Here is a 25,977-nt window from a genome sequence, read left to right on the forward strand (position 1 = left end):
CACTCAGGCCGCGTCCGTCATTCTGTGGAAGTGAGGAGACATTAATAAACTCTGATGTGCAATCAGCAACAAGACAGTGAAGAGATCTCTGAGCTGTCTGCGGTTTCACACAAGAGGGCTCGCTAACAGCGGAGCTATCGATCCATGTGCACTCTGAGCAGCCGAGTGACAAAACACTGACAAGATGATGATGAGATGTGATGGAGAGAACACGGTGGATCTGAGGCTGGAGGGTTTTTCTCTGGTGATCACGTTTAAGAGTTGAAGTGTGTTTGCCATGTATTGCATAACTACATTGATGGAAAGTAATTAAGTACATTACTGTACTTAATGTGAAGTATTCCCACTGTATGCTATAGAAGATTTTAATAAAATATTTATGTCTATCTCTTGTATTTTTATAATTTTATAATAACATTAAACTCAGACAACTTCAGAGTTTGTCAGGGTTACATTTTCATTATGAGGAAATGTAGTTTTGACTTTGCCGATCAAACCACACGACGATGAAGTAACACAAACTGAAATCAACGCAAACCTGACCTTCATTTCGAGGGATTAAACAATTCTCATTTTTAACAATCGGACTTTCAAACTATGCAGAGATGGACGAAATCAATGATGGACAGACCAGTACAGAAAATGACATCTGATTGAAGACACCTTTGAAAAATGAAGCCATTTCTCTGTGTTATTTTCCAATTCATGCTGGTGTGGTTAAGAAGAATTTAGTTTGAGTTGTTTTTGGTCTTAAAACCTGTGATAATTCACAACAAAATAAAGTGAAGATGAGAGGAGTGGCTCTTATTTAATATTTAACCCCTTAGATGTAACGTTCAACTCTTAAATCGGGCCCTAACAAACAGTCTGAGAACCACGGCTCCAGAAAAGGCATCTGGAAAAAAAAAGGTGGCGGCCTTCATGATCTGCAGTGAAGGAGCAGAAAGTTATAAACACGCTGCCACGGTCCTTCAAGCGATCGCTCATCATGTTTGGAGCAGCAACAGAAAATGTCTTCCATTAATTACCCCTCCCTGATGTATTCATTAACATAATTATAACATCATAATCTGGACAGGGATAATTATATGGTGAAGGGGCGGAGCTGGTGAGCCAGCGGCAGAATTAGCCCGTTTTCCTTCAGTTCACAGTGAGGTCAGTGAACACCGCAGCCCTGAAGCCGAGGGCCAAGAACCCTCCTCCACCGCTCGCTGCCTGGGATCCATTTCATGGTCTCCATGACTCTGAGTCCTGACAAAGGAAAACAAAAAACAAAAGGCAAGAGACTGGGCAGGGGTGTTTTCAGATGAGAAAAACCCAAAAAAAAAAGAGATGGAAAAGAAACCTGGTAAGTTTTTGGGACTTGTCCCGCCAGCAGCAACTCTCCCGACCCAACCCCTCCACTGAATCCTTCCATTGTATCCTAACCACAAATCCCACACTTTGCCTGGAAAAGCAGAGAGGAGAGGAGACTGAAATTTGGGGGGGGGGGGGGGGTATGGGAATGTGCAGAGCTTTTATAAAAGATTTCTATTTTCAGTCCTCTGTGTTGTTTAAAACAAATCTAAGAATTTAAAACAAAGACGTATTCACCTACAAACGGGCTTCGACGTCTATTTTAAGTTCAGACTGAAACCATACAGTAACACTGGAGAGGCTCTTTTCGTCTGTAGTGCTGCAACTTTGTAATCAACCCTTCTCTACATTTTGAGCTCAAGTTAATTACAGGTTTCAGCAGAGCCGCCTGCAGAGGTTCAGGGTCAAAACAAAAATGCCTGAGCCGAGCCGAGCGACGTGCCGCTGCTGCTGCCTCTAAATACACGTCTCCCTCGTTACGTTATAGTTCTTCTTTCTTCTACTGCTTACATTGCTTTTTTCATCTCACTGTTCTTTTCGCAACCTCTTCAAACTCAGAGTTTGAGTTTCCATAAATAATTGTGTCGATGAAAGACTCAAACAGGATGCCATTGCGCTATAAACACAGAACCTTCTCCTACCGGTGAGTCGGCTTCAGGCCTGAATGCCCTGCTGCGGTTTGTTGTGTAATCTCTAAGTTATGCACTTAATTTTCTTACCACTGGCGCTGTGACGCCTTGAACTGTTTTCTTGAACTGTTTTCCATCGCTGCTGGTCCCGTTTAGAGCCGAGGAGACGGTTAAAACTTGATTATGATTCGTACAGTTGGAACCCATTTTAAAGAAGTGTGCAGTGTAAGATGCAAACAAACAAAACGTCGGTGAAAATCAAAGCTCAAAGGTTCATGTACTGGCTTTGGAGATCTTTTAGCTGCAGATCAGTCTTCTTCAGCAGATAGAGCCGGTTCAGGTGACAAGGGACAGATTCCCTCATTCGACTGTGTGTGTAATGACCAGGCAGCATTTGATATTCCACACAGTAACTGTTTCTGTGTCTCTCACATAGTCTGACTGGTGGTGGCCTACACCAGAATGCAGCTTTTAAACTCAGATTAAAAACTTTTATTCAAAGTGCCTTTAGCTTAACTATTTTACAACATCTAAGGGTCATACCATAATTTAATTTCATATTTTTTTTACACATTTCTGTATATTTTATCAGTAATGTTTGCCTGATCAGATGGTGCAATGAAAAGTGCTAAAAACTTACTTATTCTTCAGTAAAAAATCAATGCCATTCTCATATCTGTTAAATATTAAACTACAATGGTGAGACGGTTAGTTTAAGTTATAGAAGAGTTTAAAAAAAGAAACCTGCCAAACTGAACCAGATCTACATGTAAACACAAGATCACAGCTACTTTCAGACATGCACTTAAGATCGGACATGTTAAAATGTCAAGAATATGTGTGAGTGAGTCCATGTGAGAATAAAGTGAAAAACAGCAAGGGAGTGGACGTGTTGATGATGTAGATGCTGACAAAGAACTTGGAAAGACAACAAGATTCAAGAGCATTCTCAGGACTTCAGGCGCAGAACTTAGACGTCATATCCTGTCTCCTGCTGCTCTACTCGAGACCCCCCCCCCCCTCACCTGAAAGTTCCGGACTTAAACATGTCTGACCTTCTGTGTTCTTCATATGTGAAAAGCAAACACATGCCTGAACACAGCTTATCACTGGACGCTATAAGTATTAAAGTGTCTTCCCATCCTAACTCCTCCTCAGTTCAGGTACAAGCACTGGAGATCACCACAGCCGCCTACATTTAATACAAAAAACTTTATTGAGAATGTGTGTATGTCATACATGTTGATGGAATTCCTAACTCGTGAGAACACAAACCAGGTTTGTTTTTTGTTTTTACAGTTTACGTCTGCAAAATGACACTGAGGATCTGTAACGCATATAGAGAATCAAAAGTGCATATTCTTGTTCCTTTTTATTTTGTCCATATACACATTACACTATACATAAATAATTGCATTGTAAAAATGACTCAAGTATTTACATGTATAATATATTTTATATAATATATAAATTTTATATTAAATCTAGGTAGATTACAATTAGGATACTGGGTCAGGAGCCCTCATGTGAGCGTGTGTGTGTTTGTGTGTGTGTTTGTGTGCTATCTGTGGTTGTTTAGTAGCACCTCCAGCCAACAGGGACAGGAGGTGATGAACTGTCTGGAGTAGCACGGGCCCCATCCTTTAGCAAAGCTGATGCGAACACTGTGGGGGTCCCAGGGCCCCTCCTGGCTCTCAGGCTTCACGTCATGCTCAGCCATCCAGTTGGAGCGTTCATAGTCAAACATCTTGAGGGAGAAGCCCGGCATCACCCTCTTCACGCTCAGCCCCCGGGCGCTGGGTGGGTCCAGGGTGGGTGAGTGGACGAACACCGGGTGCTGGCTGCGGTTGTACACCCACACTCCGTCCGGCTCGCGGCTCAGCACGATGCCGAAACCGATTTTACTGCGTATCTGTTGTACACTGCTGCTGCTGCTGCTGTTCCCTCCACCCCCGTGGATGGGATGTCCGTGAAGGCCCGACGTGCCGTGGCTGCCCGGGTCATCGCGGCGGGTGTGGTAGGCGTTGGCGTGGAGCTGGCCGAGGCAGAGGCCCGTGCCCTGAGGTAGGTCATAGAAGATACTGAGCGAGGGCTCGTAGGCCGGGTAGAGGCGACCCACGCGTGTGCGCTGCTCCCAGTAGGCAACACTGCACCAGTGAGAGCGGTGTCCGCCGGAGGTCGAGGAGCCGAGGGAGGTACCAGTGTCTGAGGGGAAGAAAAGAGGTGGAAGAATTAATGTTTGCGTTGGTAAGTGCGCTAATTTTTTTCACGACAGTAATTCCACTTGAAGGGAGGAGAATAATGTTATGGTAAGGGGGAGGAGGAAGGGAGGATGGGAGAGGAAGTCTTTATGCTCACTCAAGTTTTTCCTCTGTTTTCACTACGGGGGGACGATAGCACAAAGTCTGAATTTGGCCTGTGACCAAGTAACACCAGGGCCAGAATCACTGATATCATTACCAACATGTCTCATATTTGTAACAGCTAATGAACTATCAAGTGCTGCAGAGCCAAGTGTCCTGATTTATGAAGTGAATCATTATCCCTTCAAATTCCTTGGAAAACGTTGTTTCTTTAGGCTAAACGTCCCCATTACTTATTAAAACAGAGGACAAACCCACATGTTACAACACAATGTTACAACTCTGCTACGGATATGCCTGAAGTCCACTGTACTCGATAAAACAGAGAAGTTTGAAAACGCTGCTCCGAGGCTGCGTTTTGGTTGGTCGAGCAGAAACTGAGACGATTGAAAACAATGATGAAGACACAGCCACTTGCTGATTCTGGTCTCTCTGGTCACGACGTAGCCTTCGCTTATTCCTCAGGCTCCTATCACATGACCTGGTAGAAAACAACCGTCATTAGCCAGGGAACCAGGGGTTCCAACGTAGAAGCTGTTTACTGTGTGCTACTTTCATTAACTGTTCCAGCTTCTCAAGAAGCTGGAACAGTTAATCTCAAGAAAAGAAAACCCTCTTACTCTTACTTTTTGCCATTGCTGCAACTAACAACCAAATGCTTCCTGTCTACACCGGCAGACACGTGCCCTGTGTACGTGAGTGGCCCATTTGTTCACTCTATCTCCGAGCTGACATCCTGCTCTTTGATGCTTTGCATGTCCAACACCTCCTCGTTAAACCTCTGAGCAAACAAGTTATGAAACACAACGAATGAGATCAAGTCGACGAGAAAGTTGTGCGATGCCTTCAATTTAATTCCAAGTGACAGAAGAGAATCATTCCTCCCACGACCTGGTTTATCCCACGACCTTTGACCGTGTAGACCTGGAGATGAGAAGCAGGATAAACCCTCCTAAATTGTATTTGGTCTGTTCCTCAAAAACCTCCAGGAACTTTACATCTTGGAACTTAAGGGGTAAAAGTTCCTCCAGTGCCCAGTGGTTTACATTTGCACACCAGCTCCATGAAGACGAAGCAAATTGGTCCCCTGAACCTCAAAAGCATGACGATCCCTTTTCCTGTCATGTGTAAATGTGTGTAATGTGGTCATCTTCAAAAATGGAGATCCTAGTCTGGATGTGGTGGCTGTTTGTTGGTCCACCGCTCAGGCGGCACCATTCTAATTATCCCTGGACCCGGCTCCGCTTGGTGGTGATAGAAACGATACATCCGAATGAACGTGCTAATTTGAAAAGACGATAAGATGAGAGCAGTCATCTGTGCATTCGTGGCATTAAAAAACCTGCGCTTCTTTTATGGAAATTTGTTTTGCCCAAATAAAAATTTCTTTCCACAGAAATAATTGTTGTGTTCCGATATTCATTTATTTGTCTTCTTTTTCAGTAATGACCGTTAAAATGGATACTAAAACTAATTTATTTGCTGTAGGCATTTGTTTTTTGATACGGTTTAACCTGAGCCGGGCCATACAACAATTATAGCAATTATCAATATAAGTATAGTAGCATACAGATGTTAAACTGCATGATATGGAGTTGTATCAGATCAGTACTCTGCGTCTAACCATACACAAAGTCCAAATATCAGAATCAGTGCTGAGAGGGGAAAAGGATTTTAGTCTAAAAACAAAAAGTTAGCTTTAACGAGAAACCTTACATACAGTGCAGTACATCTGTTTTAATGCATATCCCTATGTGACACTTCTTGAGTGAATGGTCACTGTTAAATAAACGAACTGATAAAGTAAACGAACAAATGGACTTCACAACGTGGCAGCCACAAAGTGAGGAGGAATGAAACGAGGGTTGGGAACCAGGAAGCGAGTGAGTGGACATTTTATCTTTCACCTATAGCACCTGTACAGATTTGTCTATGTGTGCGTGTGCCTTGTAATTACTGCTCCTCAGTACATGATTCACGTCACTCGCTCAGTTCTCACCGAGCTGACTCAGTGACTCCATATGTTCCGTGTGTCCTCTCTCATTCGCTGCCTTCCCTCACTCGCTTCTCCTCCTTTTCCCTGTAATTTATCTTCCGTCGGGGGGGGGGGGGGTTTGTGTATTTTGAAAAACCCGTCAACACCGATCACCCCACTTTCTTCGCCGACACCCCTCGCCATCTCCCTCCATCACACTCCTTCAGAACCGCGGTTGAAGAGGAGGTGGAGAGCAGCAGAGAGGGGAGCGGGTGGGGGGGTGGGGCGTCTGGCAGTGGAAAGCATTCAGCTCTCTGTCAACCGAGCGCAAGCCCATGAACCCTTGACCCCCCAGCCTTCATGCTATCAGCTCACATTAACTCCCACACAGAGTGATGCCATTATTTTGCTCCAGAGACTCTATTGACACAGAGGATTTAAAGACCCATGTGCCTGTGGCCCCATTCCTTTCATTGTCACCCCCCCTTCATCCGCCAGGGGCCAAAATGGCTGTGGCCTTCTGCCATTGACAAGCTGCTTTTGGGTGAAACCAGGACTGAGATTAGGCTAGGTGTGTTTTCTTTGCACAGCCGCCATTTTCGTTTCAGGGCGACAGGGTAGAGGGTGGGTGGGGTGTACAGGGTGAGGTGGGGGAGGAGGAAAGAGGAGGAGGAGGAGGAGGAAAGGAGGAGGAGGGGAGGACATGTAGGAGGAGACAAGCAGTCGCACACACACACGGTAGATGATGAGATAGGGCCCCACAAATGCACACGTACACACACAAATTGGGCCTTCAGATCCAAACAGTACGACTATAACACACACACACACACAAACACACACACACACACACACACACACACACACACACACACACAAAATTGCACTTCTCATCTGAGGCCCACGTGTGTCATTAGTTGAATTCCAGGCTGCAACTCCTGCGGTCTGGAGTTTTTACAGCTCTCCAATAAGAGAGCTGGCTGCTCAGCTAGCAGGATCTCTCTCTCTCTCTCTCTCTCTCTCTCCTGCACACACACATACACACTCACACACACTTTAACAGCTGTGCTCTTCCCTGTAATAAGGCAACACAACATGTCTGGGGGGAAACACAGGGAGACTTTATGAGCTCATGATCAGATTAATTCCAAAGAAGACATAAAACAAACCGGGACTTTTTGGGGTTTTTAAGACACGGTGCACTTTAATTTCTCGGGTAATGAATGATGCAGAGTAAGGATAAAGTATCAAGCCCCGGCTTTTGAGTTTATGATGTTTTAAGAATTCATAGCGCGCAGACTGTATAATGCAAACAAAGAGACGGCGAGAGAGGGGGAGAGAGAGAGAGAGAGAGAGAGAGAGAGAGAGAGAGAGAGAGAGAGAGAGAGCAAAGAAAATGATGGGGACTTTTCATGCACCACTTATCTGGAAAAAAGTCCCAGAAACTTTAATTTGGAACAGAAAATTCACATCTTGGACTGTAACTGTGCTGTGATAGCTGGGATATTCTGTTTCAGCTCAATTCAATTTCCGCTTTTCATTTAAATCCTTTTTGTTTTTAAAGGTCTGTTTCCGTGTGAATTCAGACTCTTAAAATGTAAAAGTCTTAAATTTCTTCTTCAGCATCAGCACCACAGTGTTGTAGTTGAAAGAAATAAGAAATAAAGAAAGAAATATCTTTCTTTCTACTACAGCGTTAAACGCACACTCTTGATTTTTCGCCTATGTTTGACGGCCCGAGTGGAACCGCATGTCACATTTGATGTTTCTGGCACAGTCCTTAGTGTCATCATGCTCAGCCTGGCCATCATCCAACTCAAGGTATAATGATTTTGTGTGAGGACAACGAGGGAGGAGGAAGAAGGAAGGAGGAAAGAGCGGGTGAGCCACCTTCTTCTTCAATGGAATTTGTATAGACGGGTTCAAACTGGAGGTTATCAGCACGTTTACATTCGAGAGAAGGAAGTCGAGAGAACCGTGTGTGAATGTGCATCTGTATCGGGGCTGGCAGCAATTACAGTGTCCTGCGAGCATTTAAGCCGACCACCATTTAACAGTCCTGTTTACCAATTAGATAAGTAGTCTTTGTTATTTTGTTTCAGAATCACTGTCTCTTAGTGCCAATCTCATCCTAATGAACACACTTTATACACCACGCTGTTGTGTTGTTATCCAGGTGGAAAAACAGGAGGTGCATGAAACAAACAAATAAATAAACAAAGTTCAGGGGTTGGACATTCAGTTTCCTTCCGCTCTCCACAGACAGTTTGGACTTTAAACCACAACAAAACATATTTATTCGGGTCCTTTTTCGCACAGATCAGATGTGAAGGTTCACCACTTTTCGTATATTTGACTACAGCCCTCACTATGGATGCGTAATATTACAGATGGAGCTAAAGTCTTAGCAGGTATTATTATAACTCAGTTTTGAAATGAAAAGGTATATATAACAGCTAACATGGATCTGTGCAAAGAAAACAAAAACCTAGCTGCCTCCTCTTCCGAAGTTGATTCTTGTTTGTTTAACTTGTATAAAAACCCAAAGTGCAGAAACAACAATTTGCAGAGCGGCGACGCCATCGTGTCGCCGCTCTGTGCGTTTAACTTGTCTTCTCTTACACTGTTTTTAATGAAACAACACACAAGGTACAAGATGATCATCAGTTAGTTCTGCAGGGACTGGTACATGGATTTTCAAGTTATCAGACGACTGCTTGTAGCTTCATATGTTCTCAACAAACATTCTCAGCTTGAAAAGCTAAATGCATACTTCTCAAACTATTTATTCCTCCCTGCTTTCTCCCCTGTCCAGGTTGAGTGGTGCAGACTTCCTCCTGCTAACCTTAACCTGCACAGAGGAAGAAAGGAAAAGTAGAGAGTAAAAGAGAGAGAGGGAGAGAGAGAAAAAGAGAGTGAAGGTCGGAGCGGGAAATGAGAGGGGGAGAGAGCCGGAGCGAGAGCGAGGGAGAGAGAACCTGCCAAGCATAACCAGCATCCATGGAAAAAATGAAGGGAGAGAAAGAGACTGTGAGAAACAGAGGGAGGGAGGGAGACCCTCGTCTTTCATCCAGTGCCAAGGATTAGATTCCCCTCCAGTTATTAGACTCTTCCACTGTGCTGAAAGAAGCGGGTGGGATGGGGAGAGGGGGGGGTACGAGAAGGATAGAATTCAGCTACTGACCATTGTCAGTCGCCCCTAAGATGCTTTGTTTTGATTCAACTTCCTCAAATTTCCTCCCAAAGCTCCACAAAATTAGAAATAAAACAAAATGAGGGAATAAAAAGATCCCCCCCCCCCTCTCCCCCCTCGCTGCAAATGGAAGGTTCAGTGTTGTTTGAGACAACTATCATTACAGGGCAACTTCAATCCTGCAAGCCACATTTAAGCTGGCGTCTTGACTATCTCTGCCATCAGAGGGCTGTGTTATCGCCAGACATGGCCTTTACACAACGGGGCTCTCACTCACAAACATGTAAACTCTCACTCACACACACACACACACACACACACACACACACACGCACTTCTTCCTTCATCCTCGTTTTGTCTGGACTGCAACAGAAGCAAATGTCTGCCACTGACTGAGTCAAGCTACATGATTGGTCAGCCGAGGAGTTTCGCCATGGAGGCGTTTACACTGAGAGTTTAGTGCCTTTGGAACGAGATTTACCAACTTTCCAGAAGCCTTAGAAACTTTCTTTCTACTTCTTTTCATAAAAATACACTTCTTTCCCAAGTGTCTACCCACCGTGACTTAAACCTCTTTGTGAACCTTTGGTTTGAAGTCTCGAGGTTTGTCCAGGGCCATCTTGGCTTTTTGAAACCGCAAGTAACCATATTTGGAGAAGTGGGGTGGGGCTGCGTGAGAGCGTAATGACACTGCACGCCTATGTACACCTGAAACCTGCACCCATTGGACCGTGCTAGTTGTCAATCAAAAGCTTTATCAGTATAATACTAATACAAAGCTGAAATGTCGGGCTGGATGTGGATAGTTTACGAGAAACTCATGAGGGTGGACGTGGCCGTAGCAGTGCAACTACACAACGTTCTCTGCTTCTTGTTTAACAACACAAATCCATTATTTCATACAATCAGCCGACCGCATTCCTTGAACCTGCGTGGCAAACCAAGCCACAGGAAAGTTACTGTGTGCGATCTTGTAAAATTCCGAGGAAGACGAGCTTGGAGGCAGCTTAGAAAGCCGCTCCGAGAGGAAGAGAGAAAGTGACCGGTTTCCTGCATTGCTGCTGCGACTTCAAAGAGCCAGACGACTCAAGCCAAGGAATGTCTCAGGTTTTGCATATATCATTGCATCCTGCACGACTCTGCTGTCACGTCTCACATCATCGGCCAACACAGTAGTAAGCTGTGTGTTGTAATTGAGGACATAAAAAAGTGGAAATCCAAACTTTAAAAAATGTTTTCACTAGGGTTTCATGATTAAAGTCGAACTAATTCTCCAAATTCTTGTGAAACAGTTGCTGGAGACCGATGTTGTCACTGTATAGATTATAACTAGGGCTTTAACGATGCTCTGAATCCAAGGTTGGGTTTGGAACTCGGTTTTTGAGCCACGGTTTAGTTGAGGGGGGAATTTATGGGTTTTATTAAAAGACCAACATTTGGAGCATAAAGAGAAGAACAGTAAAGAACATGTTGGACTTGACTTCACATAAAACTACGTAAAGAAGTATAACCAGTAACACGTGGCTCCAGTAACAACAGCGTTCTAATGTTCAGGGCACTCGCGGCACCATCGATGGTCAAATCGGGCGTAAACCGGCCGGCAGCTCCAGGGAAACTCCACAGGGATTAAACTATGCACCGGATGAGTTCCTCCTGACCTTAGAGACAAGGCTTCTTCTCTCAAGCGCCAACAACACACTTTAGTGAAGGTCCTCTCCGAACTCCACACTCATTGTCTGGCTGCACGTGCTGCTGTGGCATCGTGCGCGGTTGTGCAGGGAGACGGGTTGCGGTTCCATCTTTGCATATCGCAAACCGAAACTGTGGACGTCTGGACCGCGATTTAGTTTTGGGGTTTGAGAATCATTTCAGCCCTAATTATAAACTAAATTGATAATGTTCCATTGCAATTTTATGTTGTCAGTGAAAATAAACACTATTGGCAAATTGGCGGAACTTCCACATTTTGTTTCTACATAAGATGAATAGCTAAAGGGTGGTTAAGTGGCTAACACGCATTAATGAAAGATTTTAATAATTTAAAAAATGTTCCCATCCAACATGTGAGTAAATCCGAGTGCACTGACTGACTGGAGCAGGCTGATTGTGTTACTGTGGGTGGTCTCGAACTTTAAACTCCCTGAAGCAGATTTTGACTTCCTTACAGTAGGTTTAGTTTCAGGGCAACATTTTCAACTGTTTTTAGCTCAACTTAACCAGCTATGCAGGATGAGGTTTGGACTGAAGCCTGAATTATACTTTTACAGGACATTAAGGTGTCACAGCGGCAACAGCATGAGCAGATTTATCTCTCAGCCTCACTGTTGAAGCAACAGCGTTCACGCAGACTGTTTGATCGATGGCTGAGCTTTTCCGTCTCTGACTCATGTAATCATTCTTACTGTACTTAATTTGTGACGGCGAGCGGTGAAAACAATCACATCAAAGTTAGAGGTTTGCACTAGAAATAGTTTTTCTAGATTAGAACGAGATAAACTATCAAGTGTTGTTTGATAAGGAAAACATTAGTGCTATTTTTTTTCAGCCTTCTCCATGTTGTCTTTCCACGCAGCAAACACAGCGGCTCAATCACGCTTCATGAGGTGCAGGCCACATACATGACGAAGATATTTTATAGCTTCGTGAAGAAATATGGAATTATTGTGTCTTTCAGAATAACTGGCCCTGAGTTTGGCACAAGTTACCGAAGAGAATTATGATTTGAATCTGAATAGGAAGACAAAAGCAGACGCAGAGAAGCTGAGCTCAGTAGTTAACAAGTCTCCCCTCCCAACACATTCCTGGACAGGCCCTTTTCCTCGACACTTCCTCCCCTCGCTCAGCCAGTAACAGGGGTCAAGTTGACACGTCTCTCATTGAGCCTCACATGATTCCACTATACGGCCTTCACCCCTCACAACATAATTACAAACGTTTCATTGCTGGAATATGGGTCTTGTTTCACAGCGAAGAAATTATGAAATTCCATCCTAAAACTGAATTTGGGGGGAGTTATGTGAATCTCAAGTGTAGACGCACTGATAAAGAAATGTCTGGACTGGCTACACAATGCACAATCCCTATACATAACTCACACAGTGTGACACAATAACCGGGTGACTGGGAATAAGTAGAATGTGCAAACACATTTTGAATGAGCACATTTACCATTTACCATAATTTCCATTTATCAAATCGGGGAGATATTTTTATTCTCCTTGGGTTTTTTCCAGTTTTGCAACTCGCTGAATTCTTCAGAAATAATCCTACTGTATCCTCACATGGGCTCAATCTGACATTCTCCAGGGATTGTAGTGGGCCAGTATCAGAAACTCTGCAGAACGTTGAGGCGATCCATTCAGATAATTTCTGGAGAAAGTCTGGAGTTGTTCATGACTGAAGGCAGTGATTAGTCAATGATTAAATGGGCAGGCTGGTCTGGGGCTAGCTGGTTAGCATGCTAATAGTAGAAGCAAATAAGTGACAGAAATAACAGAAACGCAAGTGTCTAAATTTTTGTTGTTTTATGCAGCTGGACCTTTGGAGGGTAAAGGAAATGAAGTTGGACGTTTGTAATATATTGGTAAGTAAATCTACTCATGCTAACATTGGCTAAGTAGCAATAGTTAAAAGTTACATTTATGTAATTTAACATAAATAGTTGACGTAAATGTATGGTTTGTGTGTCTGCACGTACATTTTATTCCACGAGACATGAGCATCATCCTCTGCCTAAGTTGTCAAGGATCCGTGTGACCTGATTAAAGGTCTGAACTGACCTCAACATGCCAACGGCACATGGAGCGAGCGTATAGAGATGTTCAGCCAAATACAACAAACAAAAGAGCGCTTCTTCTTGCTGTCCAGAAGTAATCATTACTGTATATTATCTATGGAATGTGTCTGAGTATGCATGCCCCCTAGTACAGCATGAATACAAGTGAGCCCATGTCTGCAGCCATTCAAGGACAAGCAGGAACCACGGACAGGGCTTTAGTCACGGCAACAAATGGCTCATCATTGAAATGAAATCAAGTGATTTAAGTGCAATAACTCAAACTACTCTGACAATAATTTCATTGTAAACCTAGATAATGAATCTTGTGTCTATCTCCAATTCCTCCAGTGCCTTTAACGCTAACATGAATGCTAAAATTACTGTTTCTAAAAGCACTGGATTAGCATTTAACAAGAGATTATATTCAAAATGTCTTTATTTTCATGAAAAAAATATATACATTTCAAACATGAACAAAAAAAGCTCTATAAACATTTAGGGCTTTATATTTCTCATCAAACTCACAGGTGAAGCTTAAGTACTGGAGGTGTTTTACTGTCAATGTGGTTTCCAATATCATTCTCAGATCACAATCACACGCTTGTTATCACTATAACAGCAGAAGCTACATCGCCCCGAAAAACTCCTTGAAATGTTGCTTTCCTCAAATAAACCTTGGTCCTAATTCTGCGAGCTCCCAAACACGGGCGACAGTTTCCTTCATTTCAGAAACTCAGAGCCTGTCGACATCTGCAAAGAATCTTTAGGTTCAGCAGCATGGCAGCATTCCATTAAAAGCCAAATTGCGAGCTGGCAAAAACTCTGAGGGAACAACGGAAAGCCACAGCCAGTCCTGTAATTTAAACCTTATTTTAAATTGTGACGGGCTGACAACATGGGCTGAAAGAGAGAGGGAGCAAAATAACAGCGAGAGGGAGGAGGAGAGAAAGAAAAGGAGCAAAGGAGCGAGTAAAACTAACAGTTGAGGCTAAACTGAGGAATATTTAGATCATCCACGAGGACAGAAGTCAAATGAAATTGACACTTAGGAAGTGAATCAGTAAAAGTGGGCTTGAGTAAGACAAGAATAAAGATGAAGAGCAAAGGGCAAAGCTAATAAAAACATTACTGCTATTTGCAACTATAAAAGACAACTTTTACTTCATGATCAGCATTTCTATGGATGTGTTACACTTTGTAAATACATGAACTTAGAGACATTGTAATTTGAACCAGCTTTGGATCCTAGAAACAAAACTAATATGTCACTTTGCATTTTTCTTTAATTTCTGCATTTTATGTTGGATGACGATAATTGATGTCACCCTCTGCTCTGTCAATAATCTGCTGCTCTACACATGTTAAGTTCTTGGAGCTGAAGTATTTTAGAAGTCTACATGTGAAGCAACAAGCTACAGTCACACAGAAACCATCTTACTAAAATGGACTTGCACTGATACACACTTCCACACTAAAGCCTCATTAAGCTTCCATCTGCCTCCTCACTTCTCCACAGGTTAAAAACAAGTGTAAGATAATCAAGTTGTATAGCTATTTAAGTTACAGCAGTTTTTTCCGTATCGACCACAAGTCCTGTTAATTAATTAACACTAAAAGAACCATGTTGTTTTTCTTATTTCATAAAGTAGAACACGAACACGATTACACAAACGTTGTTAAAAGTGCTTGAAATTATGAAATGATAAGATAAGAGCTTTTGTTCCACTTTAACCGATGATTCATTTAGTCAATGAAGTTGCTAATTAATTTCTTACTATTAGTCGGATTTCTAAGAAGTGGTGATTTTATGAGGAACTGTCTTATCTCCTACACAGGCCTTGAGTCATGTTGTTCATTGGCTTTTGCATCGTTGAGTACATAGGCATTAATTAGAGATTGTAAATATTGTAAATTAATGTATGTGGAGAATAAGTTACTGTTAGAATACAGTGAATAAATAAACATTCTCATCAAAATGAGAAGATTTTGTATTTAAGTTGGATATGTTGGGGGAAAACAAATGAAAAATGTTCATTGAGCATTTCAATATTGTATTTGATATCAACATCTTATGTTTTGCAACAACAATCGCTCATTAACTTAATAGAAAACTTAAACATTTCTGTCCAAATGTACTACTACTACTACTACTACTTTCCAAATTGTTTATGAACTCTGTAAATTCTTGGAGACATGGTATTAATAACAGTGTTAACATTCTGGCATTGGGCCAAAAACGTGTTTAAAAAGAAACACGGACATAAAAGAGTTCTGAGTGAGTTGTGCTCTCGTCGGCGACCCACGCTGCTCGTAGGGAAAACGAGCCGTGATGGAAAATATTTGAGGAAATGGCAAATGGTTAATGGGCCGGCACTTGAAGTTGAATTCCATAGTCTAATGTGTCTCAGTCAGGCATAAGAGCAAGTGTTGTACATGTGCGAGCGAACAGGCCGGAGGTTCAAGTCCCTTCGAGGACCCGTCCAGACACAGACACATTGGTTCTTGCTGGACGTTTTGTCTTTGCATTGATTTTGTAGCGTCTCAGCTCTTTGACACACTATTGGAATGATTTCCACTTTTCTGCAAAGGTGTCTCGTTCAATTTTCATGCTTCTGTGCCTCAAATCTTAACCTCAGAGTCTCCATAGATGATTTACAAGTCTTTGCCCAACTGTGTCAACCTGGACTGACCTGGGAGGCTTCACACGCTCTCAGCTAATGGCGCGGTCCAACTCTTAAAAAAAGTCTCCCAAACATCCAAGAATGTCGGCTCAGCTCCGCGTTTCTTAAGTATTAACGGCGATATGTTCAAACATGTATCAGGTGTCACTCTCCAGAGTCAGACCCCCTTATCCCCCTGCCTCCCACCTCCCTGGCTCCGAGACCCTGTACTCCCCCTCACCTTCCCAATTTCCCAACATTCCTGGGCCGTGCCCCATCAGTCAAAGGGCCGATTCATAGGGTTAATGCTGCAGCGAGTGCAGACAGGGCTTTGAGACAGGATGTTTGGCTGATACCTTGCTCTGCTTAAGCAAACAAGCCACCAAAATATGATTACTGAGGGCAAGGAGGGAGCAGACCTCTTGTCTTAATTCACTGCATCCACGCCGTCACTAATGTCCACTAAGTGTTATTGCTCTACCTGTTTCCACATGTTCAAAAGCCTGAGCCTAATGACGACAAGGTGGACAAACGCTGGACAAAAGATGACAAGGACATCACTGACTCTTTGGCATCGTCCTTATTGACTATTATTCCTTAACGATTAATTTAATGCCACTAGAAAACACTACAAATGTCAACTGTCATGCTAGCAATGCTTTAAATCATGTCTCGCTAACTCCAGGTCCCGATCAACTTTAGATGCTTGCAGACATGCCTAGAACTCTGGATAATCTCCTTACATTCTCCAAAGGGGTTGAATGTGAGAACGCAAATGTCCAAGTGAGAAGCGTCATACTTTCTCCAGAGATTCTCCTGCCCCAGTATGAACTCCAAATGAGAACACAGCAGGAGGGCCTCAGGAGGATTCACCGCGAGCCAGTGGACGTGTTGATGATGCCTCGGCCTCTGCTGCACCGGCGCTCATCTGAACCCTCTGGAGATTTCTGTGTTGTTGTGAACCCGTCTGAGCGGAGGGTCTCCTGCTGTGTGCTTCATATGTGAAAGGTAAACTCCAGAGAGAGACCCAAGTGTGCAGACATTCCGGAGTTTATCTCTGAAAACACCTTTAAGTCTGCATGGATTTTAATGCTTGCATACAATAAATATGATCTGTCTAGTGAGGACAATAGTTAATGTAACCCTAGTCAAGAGAAGGTTCCTGGTGGATTATAAGTCATGGAAGACACTGTGGTCACAACACGGTACAACTGGTAATGATCAACAGAGCAAACAAATGGGAACCATAACCAACTGGTTGAGGAGAAAATTGTCAAATTGTAAAAATTGCACTATTTTAAGTTTCCGTCGCCCTACCATCTTCTACAAAGATAAAAACGTAACAGTGTTTATATAATTCAACTTGCTAATAAAGGTTTTGATATCGTACTGCTGATTTATGCTTCTTCTTCATCTATATGGGGCGACGACAGCATCATATAATGAAGTGTGAACATGTGTGTGTCATAACAACACATCACATGTCTTCACATGCTGCTGACGTGATGCGAACGCTGCATCAGACTCAGATCTACATGTCACACTCAGCTTAGCGCTGCTTTCATCACGCTAAGCTGCAGGCTGCTTCACAGGTCTGGTGATGCTATGCTAACATGCTAGCATACCTGATGATATGTTAACCTGTAGGTCAACAACTAAAGGACATTACCATAAAGTAACAATTAGCAATGTACCATTTAGCCTTTTAGTGTGCTAAAGTTAGCCTATGCAAAGGTCAACATATAGCATTACTATGTAGCATGCACTTGGCATGTTAGCACTTAGCATGTTTTGGTAAATAATAGATGCATCTTTTTCAGGCTGATGTTATTTTCAGTCTTTACAGGAACTTGAGTATTGATCCCAAGGAGCTGTTGACTTCATGTGTTGATTAAAAAGCTGATTTTGCGAGTTGTTATTTCGTACGTTTTGCTACGAATTTCTCAAAATTCAGTCATGGATGTTAGTGCAATGTAAGGATAATCAATTCATGAAAAAATGCTGGTATTTGGCTGTGACTGTTACTGATTGTAGTGGAAATTGAGAAAGTGCTTATATTAGTAATTATGACCGTGCTCCTTATTAATTTTTAAGAAAATTATTTTAATTAACATAACATGAACACATAGATATGACCTGTGAAGTAGTGAGACTTAGTCTGGCACATTTTCTGTGTTTTTTGGGGATATTAACACTGTTTTATTAAATCTTTCTCATGTAATGTCCTGTTTTCCATTGAATAATATGGGCGGGCACTTTACAACTTTAACGTCCAGCATTTTCTCCATTTCCCTTTTCGTTTCATTAGTAAAAGGCTTTTCTTAGAAATATATCCTAGTAATTTCGGGAAATTAGCTGGAAAGTATGTGACCCGTTAAATAAAACGACCGAGCCAAATTTCATGTCCAATACCAACCGGCCAACTGCGCCACAGGAACACTGGCGAACGCTGGTAATGATTAGAGGTTATTCCTGTGCTGTAACCATAAGAGCTTGATATGCAGAAGGAAGGCAGTGGTAGGAAATAGTGGAGATACTCCAAAAAATGTAGGCAACACCATTATTGTCCAATACGGTAAACAGCAGACATGTGACTTCTATTTATACATCAATTATGAAGGTAGAGAAGGAGAACACTTCCTCCCTCACAGCCAATCATGTGATTGGTGAGTTTAGCCTTTTTCAGACATGACCTGAGGCTAAAATACAGAGAATTGGTCACAGAGTTTAGACGCAAGTTTGCCTTTCACACATGAATCCGTGGGGGGATCGCATGCTGGGTTCTCACATCGGATTCTCCTGAATTCCTACGGAGGCCAGGCTGAGAAACTTCGCAGAAAATAACTGAAATCAACTGTGGATTCAAGTCTGAAAAGCAGCTTACGTGTTTGCATGAATGTGTGTGTGTGGCCTTGCCCCACAATATTCGTGAGGTCCAAAAAACCCATCGCCCCACTGTGTTGAGGTTTTGCCAGCTCTGCAGGGACCAAAACGCTGGACCCCACACATTCGATTGGCAGTTTGAGGATTAGGAGGAATTTGTTTACTGGTTAGAACCAAGTTTAGGGAAAGGGTCAGTGTTGTGAAGGTTAGGATTAGGTATGTCAATGACTGGTCTTCACAAATGCAGTGAGACAAGAGCGTGTGTGTGTGTTTGTGTGTGTGTGTGTGTGTGTGTGTGTGTGTGTGTGCACGTGTTTGTCCTGATAGCACCCCTATGCCAGTCCTCTGAGACGATCTTATCACTAAGTCAGATAGAAATTCCTCCCTGTCTCTCTCCTTGTTGCAAACACAGACACACATACACACACACACATACACACACACTAACAACATGCAAGTGAATGACGTGTGTTGTCGGAGTCACACAGGGAAGGTCCGAGTAGATATAAGTCTACTTTACTTCCAGCAGACGTTTCCCCTCGTCAGAGCCGCTGCTTTCTGCTGCAGTTTAAAGGGAACGTTAACTGATTGAATGATAAAGGAGGCCGGGCAGAGGTATGTATGGACCACACCCTCGTGCAGCCTTTTTTTTTCTTCTTTAAGCTAAGGCACATAGCTTTAAATGAATAATACAACAACAAAAAAGATGTTAAAGCGCTGCAGCACATGTTCAATGCTTGTATTTGTTCTAAAGAAAACATCACAGGCTTTGGATGATGTGCCAGAGGATCATCGGCACACAAAAAAACTCATTTACACTCTTGAAAGATCTAACCAGCACAAAGGGGGTTTTAAGCTGCAGTCGATTCTTTGATACATGTTGGAATAAGCTTCGTGCTCAGCTTATTTCCCCTCATTCTCCCCAGAGCAGGAGTTTCATAACCTGTCAGAGTTAACAACAAAAGCTGCATGCAGATTTCTTGGCTGCCTCCATTTAGCCTGGTCTCGCTCCCACTCACGCTCTCTCTCCGGCTCTCAGCTCCAGTGTTCCGGCGTGGGGGGCAGGGGATCAGAGACCACACACACACACACACACACACATACACACAGACACGCACGCACACATACTCACCCAGCGCCCCACACGCAACATTTTGTAAGAAGGCTGATCTATTTCCACTCATTTCAGCGGGGTAAACAATAGGACGTGTTCTCCGTCTCACTTCTTGGAGCTCGGAAAGGCTCGAAATCACAACACTGCAGAGCGACTTGTGACCTTGACTGAACGGACTTCACGACTTTTAAGCTTCCGAACACCTTCATAGTAGTAAAATAGGCAGACTTGTTTGAACCAAAAGAAGTGTGTAAAGTCTGAAAGCAATGATAAGATTCATTATTTCTCCTAAAAAGTAGATGGAGACTATTAACCTCACGCCTCTGGTCAATCAGCCACAGCTAAAACACCAGTTTCCTGTTTTATTCCCCGTCCACACGGATCCTGATTCTCTGCCTTTGTGTCTCTCGTCCCCATGCAAACAACGTATGAAGTCCCAGATTGTTTGCCCATGTACACTTAATGTAATGAGCATCTGCCAGAAACAACAACAATGGCGGCTATATACAGGTTGACAGGAGAATAAGCTCACTGAGCTTCTCACAATGCTCTTCTCTGCTTCTTGAAGGAGACTATATTTGTTTTGGGGTATTTTTCAAAGGAATTTTAAGACTCAATGTATTTAATTTTGAACACTTCTAATGGAAAAAAGTTAAAGAGAACTGGAGGTTTCAGCATTCTCCTGAAAGTGTGGAAAAGGCTCTGAAACAGTTGATATTGCCCAGGAGCTATAAGTGAACCTCTCATTGAATAAGGAAAACACGGAAAATCTTCTGAAAGTGACTTTGTGACTTCAGTATTTCTAAAATGCTTCTTACAGCCCGGCTCTAAACACACTGGTACATGACATCTCTAAGCATCAACACGTCGGCTTCTCCCTCAGGGGACTCCGACAGGTCTGTGGAGCAGCGGCAACACAACACAGACTTAATCGGTGCCCATTCACCTTTCAACACCATCCACAAGTGAGCCTGGGGAGGCTCGATCGAGTGGGTTTGTGGGTTTCTTCTAACGCTGCAAGCACCTCTCCACCCGACCCAGGCACGTAAACAAATAAAGCTCCAGTTTCATCATCTAGAGGGGGCTGTTTCCTGTCCAAACTCAGCCCTCAGCCCACAGCGACTCCCCCCCCCCCCCACCCCGATATACACACGCACACAAAACTCTACACCTCCGCCTCATCAGAGTCGCTCGGCTCCCCCGCCCCCAAAATGCCAGTCTCTTTCCACTGCTCAATTGCCGAGAGGAATGGAGGGATTTGAGGGAAGAAAGAGGGAAAGAGGGGGATGGGTGGTTTGAGAGGCGGAGGGGATTGGGAGTATGCACAGGGATCTTATTGCAGCTTCATCGCAGAGAAAAAATGTTTTTTTGCAGTGGAGAAAATCTAGGGGGCGAGAAAGGCTACACTGCCGTGCCATCTCGACAGTGAGAGACCCCAGACCCCCTAGAGCCCCCCCCATGCCTCCCTGACAATCCACGCGCTATGCAGACATGTTTTTGGGTTGTCTTTACAGCATTGGAAAATAAGAAGGAAAGCACAGCATTCCAGCACACCATCACAACAGCTAATGTCATTCACTTTTTTCTATAAACATGCAAAGAGGATGCACGCTGTGTGTTACATACACACACACACACACACGCACAGACACTTGTACAACTCGAAAAAACTTATTTCTCCATTTGTGCTCCCTCACTGACACGAGGGAGCAGCGGTTCCTTCTTCAGGAACACACATCGAGGTGCAGCATCATACATGCTCCTGGTCACAGAGTGCACGGGACTCACCTGTGTAGTCTCTTGGCATGATGTGAGGCGGACTGGAGATGGGGGGGGCGACAGTTTCAGTGTAAGACAGAGTGGAGTCTGGTGAAGGTAGAAAAAAAAGAACAAACCAATGAGATCCAGATTATGACTCAACGGGTAATTCACGTATTTATCGAGCAGAAAATCATACACATTCTGTAGTTTTAACATTGATTGACGTATTTTTAAGATTTATATGATTAGAAACAGTTTTTGGAACTTACAAAAAATGCTAATTGAAGGCATCTCAGACTTTTATGACATATTAAGATACGAGGCATTAATACATTTTTGTCAGATTGATCAATAATGAGAATAAGACTGTTTGCGCTCCACATGCTTCCCCCTCAGTCTGCCTAGCACAAACAGAGCCTCCCTGTCATTAACTCCATGTCGTGCTCTGAAGGAAGGACGAGCACAGACGAGGCCCGACTCACTCTGTGTCACTTTCAGCACAAGCAGCTTTTCACTGTTAATCTGTGTTTCCAGTCTAAAAATACAATGTTGACGCCACCCTGGTTTATAATGTGGTGGCCTTTTTTTTTTGTCTCCTTCTTTTTTCCAAACTCACCCAGTGGCTTGTGTTCGTCTGAACGGGACAGAGAGTATGGAGGAGGAGGTGATTCTGGAAATACAACAGGAATGAAGGTTAAAATAAAGGCTGTGTGGTCTCGATCCTAAATTATCCGCAAAGAACAACTGAACAGATCATGTCTACTTGGTATAAGTAACTGTGTGGAAGCATCAAGAACCGACTGATGTGAAAATTTCATACAAAGTCACTGCAGAGTCAGTTATCACCTCCACAATGGAGGTTATGTTTTCACCCGCATGATCGTTGAGTTATTCGTTTGTGTATTTGTGAGCAGGATCACGCAAAAAGTATAAAACCAATTATCACTAAACTTGGTAGAGGCGGGGCTCTTAGGTCAGGGAAGAACAAGAAGTCAGTACAGATGTGGATCACTTTCTTTAACTATGTTTTATCGGTTTATCGGACCACTTCATCTTTTTCCTATAAGAACTAGATAACGATGTTTAGGGCGGTTTGGCCTCGATGGAGTTATGCTCTCTTCCGAGTGCCGTCCCATTACTTGTGTTGAGCGTAACACGGAGCAATAAGATGCAAAAGAAGCACTGCAGTGATGACAACAGACAAGAATTCAACCAAACAATACATTGCAAAAGAATAACTATATCTTCTTTCTCAAAATAAAATCAGCAACAAACTTCTGCTACACGTGAGGTGACACGTTATTAAATAGGTCTTGTGCCATCGACAGACCATCGCTGGACCAGCTACTTGAGCTTTTTTAGTTGTTTTTGTGTCCTCGTCTTCTAGACTGAATTTTTTTTAGAACGCAGAGGAAAATATCAGTAAAAAAATACAAATCCACAGTAGTGGGGACAAGGCCTCAATGTTGTGCTCGATGTATAGCTTTATATTTGACACGGAGGTCCTGCCGTCTTTTTTTTTAGAGTGGGTGCAGCCCGTCTTTCCTTGTGAACAACAAACTTATCCTGTTTGTCTCATGTGTGTAATTCACCATCATATCTCCTCTAACCTGCGTCTGCAAGTACAGTCCCCTCCTCAAACACTGTGCTCCTTCTTTTAACAAACACATCTGCATTCTGTCAAAGTGCTTCTTTCACATTAAGGACATTTTCCTTCGCAGGCTCAGTGCTGCTGCTGCTGCTTCAGGATCAGCCTTCAGTTCTCAGTGCCTCCAGGCCTCAGTGGACACGGGTTTGTGGCTGCGGCCCCTTTAAGAGCAGAGCCAGTAATTGCCGGAGTCCTCAGTCAGTCAGATACCCAGCGAGTCAGTCTGGCGCCAGCACTAAGCAAACTGTATATTATCGGCACTCCTTCACCTAAATAACAAGAGGAGGACCTCCTTGTCAGAGAAAAAAAGAGCCTAAGTGCAACTTGAGAGCGACCTTCAATTGGATGATGTGGGAAGCTGCAAAGTTTTACTCAGATTTAAATGTGCGTGTGTGTGTAATGAGTTTGGAATGTGCAGAGGAAATCAAAGTATTGTTTGACTGAGGTAAAAAAAAAATCTGCGTTATGAAAAGATGATTACAGAGTGCAGCATCAGTGACATGTGTCCTCAGGAGTTTCAGTGTCATGAGTTCAATTTAAGCACGACCTGATGAAGAACCCGATGGGTTTGTTTGTGTGTGTGTGTGTTGAAACTGCATCAACAATAACAGGATTGTTTAGCTGCAGGGAAACAACCAGCTGATATATTGGGAATTACCAAAACGCCCATGTTAACGTATGGGTCATAAATCTTCATGTATGTAAACTCAAATCATGACGCACTTCAACTTCAAAACATGTTGTTCTGTGTGTGTGTGTGTGTGTGTGTGTGTGCAGGGTCTTTCACCTGGTGTCAGCTTCCACGAGACAATATGAGATGGTTTAATTAGAGTGATGCGTAATTTGGTGTAAGTTGATCGGCTGGATAACATGTTTACTGAAAGTTTTAAAGTCTTTTCTGAGGGGAAAAGGTCTCAAGACCCTCGGATCGAACCCCCACCCCCCATCCAGTGTCCTTACCTGGCCCACATAAGCGGCTGTAGTGATAGGGGTTGCAGCACACCTTCGCGCTGTCCACTGCGCCAAAGCTCTGGCAGTGGCTCAGTGACTTGAGGTGGGCTGCGAGCGGCAGGTCGCTCCAGCGGTACAGCTTACACAGGAGGAGCTGTGGGGAGATGGGATGCGCACCCAGCCGCAGCTCGGTGCCCGGCACCATGACGCACTCGCTGGGGAGCCCTCCCTTGGCGTCCACAGCCTTGGCCAGGGCCTCCAGAGACCTCTCCTTGAGTCGCTTCAGAAAAACATGAGCGGTGCTCGCGAGTTCATCCTCCAGCCCAGCATGCCTCGTTGCGCACTGACAAGGCCCCCCTCTGTCTTTCCTCGGGGCCCAGTAAGGGCTCCGCGGTCGGAGATCCCATTCCCCAAACAAACAACACGTCACCGTACTACTGTCGCCCTCCTGTCCCGGCCGAGAGCCCCTGTGCTCGCGGGCGCACATGGCACCGCGGTCATCGTCCGGCTGCTCCTCGTCCTCCCGCTCCGCGCACTCTGTCAGGTCCCCCGCCTCGGCCCCCGCGAGTCCCGGGGACGGCTCGGCGTGTGTCACCGTCCGTTGCTCGTGTCTGTGCAGCTTCCCCGAGTGTCTCCCCGCGCACGGACCGCTCCGGGCGCCCTCACCTCTTCTGCTTCCATCCCGCCCGTCGCTCTCGGTGACCAGACGGCTTCTCCAGAGTCGCCGTACAAGACCTGAGCGTTTCGACTTAAACATACGACAGCCTAGACAGTTTTGGATGTGTCCTGTCGGTCCCGTCCGGGTCTCGAGAGATGCCACATCTGATTTACACTCGTCGCGCAGGACCAGTGGCTTGTGCACGGTGCGCACAGCATGCGCAGCCGGGTGTCACCGTGTCCTGGCTCCGCTGCAGCATGAGAAGGTAATATTCAGTCATGAAGGAGAATGCTCCACTCAGCCACCGCTCAGTGACCCGCTGTCGCCAGCTCAATCCCACCACAGCCCCCTCACAGAGCCGTCAACCCCCCCAGCACCGTGGAGATCCCGCACACGATCCACCGACCATCGCCAGAGCTCCAGGGACGCGCGATCGGTTCAAAGAGCATCAGAAACTCACCACCGAAACTTTTTTGCAGAGTCTCCCCCCGTGAGCCGCAGCGAACTCCCCCGCGAGTAAAATCCCTCCTTCACCCAAAGAAAATTAATCCTCACACCGGTGAAAGCCCGGAGATGTCTGCCGGCTGGTGGAAGCAACGCTCCAGCTGCAGAGCCCGGGGATGAAGCGGAGGTGGTCGGGGACTCCGGTGCCAAAACTCCCAAGCTGAGAAGTTGTTTTAGAGACAGAGCTGGAGTCACTCCGCTCTCCACTGTGTCCTCTGCAGACACACAAACACACACACATGACACACACACACACACATGACACACACACACACACACACACACACACACACACACACGCACACACAAACACACACACACATCACTGTCAAGTCAGACACAGTAGCACAGAGTCGACTGGTTTTCAAAATTAAACTCCGGGGAAATTTACATTTGCTTGTTGAAGAGAAAACTCTATCTAACTACATACAAAATAGACCAGATATAGTAATGAGCAGGAGATAGATGTGTTCATTGTGTTATTTTGCATATGAATGTGCCTTA

The 25,977-nt window shown here is 44.2% G+C and overlaps 1 protein-coding gene across 1 annotated transcript; it reads right to left on the bottom strand.

The window, feature by feature from the left end:
* Window positions 1–3,178: 3,178 nt before the first annotated feature.
* Window positions 3,179–25,700, bottom strand: LOC133968543 (mothers against decapentaplegic homolog 6-like). Its single transcript, XM_062404691.1, has 4 exons — window positions 24,321–25,700; window positions 22,329–22,382; window positions 21,740–21,817; window positions 3,179–4,190 (listed from the first exon to the last, which is right to left on the bottom strand). The coding sequence occupies exons 1-4, from the start codon at window positions 25,066–25,068 to the stop codon at window positions 3,547–3,549; spliced, it is 1,524 nt and encodes a 507-aa protein (XP_062260675.1). The 5' UTR covers window positions 25,069–25,700; the 3' UTR covers window positions 3,179–3,546.
* Window positions 25,701–25,977: the final 277 nt, after the last annotated feature.

Source organism: Platichthys flesus, chromosome 1 (genome assembly GCF_949316205.1).
Source record: "Platichthys flesus chromosome 1, fPlaFle2.1, whole genome shotgun sequence".
In the NCBI taxonomy this organism is placed as follows: domain Eukaryota; kingdom Metazoa; phylum Chordata; class Actinopteri; order Pleuronectiformes; family Pleuronectidae; genus Platichthys; species Platichthys flesus.

Excerpts from the sequence above, each read along its gene's own strand:
- LOC133968543 (XM_062404691.1), bottom strand. The coding sequence starts at position 25,068 with ATGTTTAAGTCGAAACGCTCAGGTCTTGTACGGCGACTCTGGAGAAGC. Across the intron at positions 21,818-22,328 it reads AGACGAACACAAGCCACTGG|ACTCCACTCTGTCTTACACT; the intron begins GTGAGTTTGGAA and ends TACCTTCACCAG. Across the intron at positions 4,191-21,739 it reads CATGCCAAGAGACTACACAG|ACACTGGTACCTCCCTCGGC; the intron begins GTGAGTCCCGTG and ends TCTTCCCCTCAG.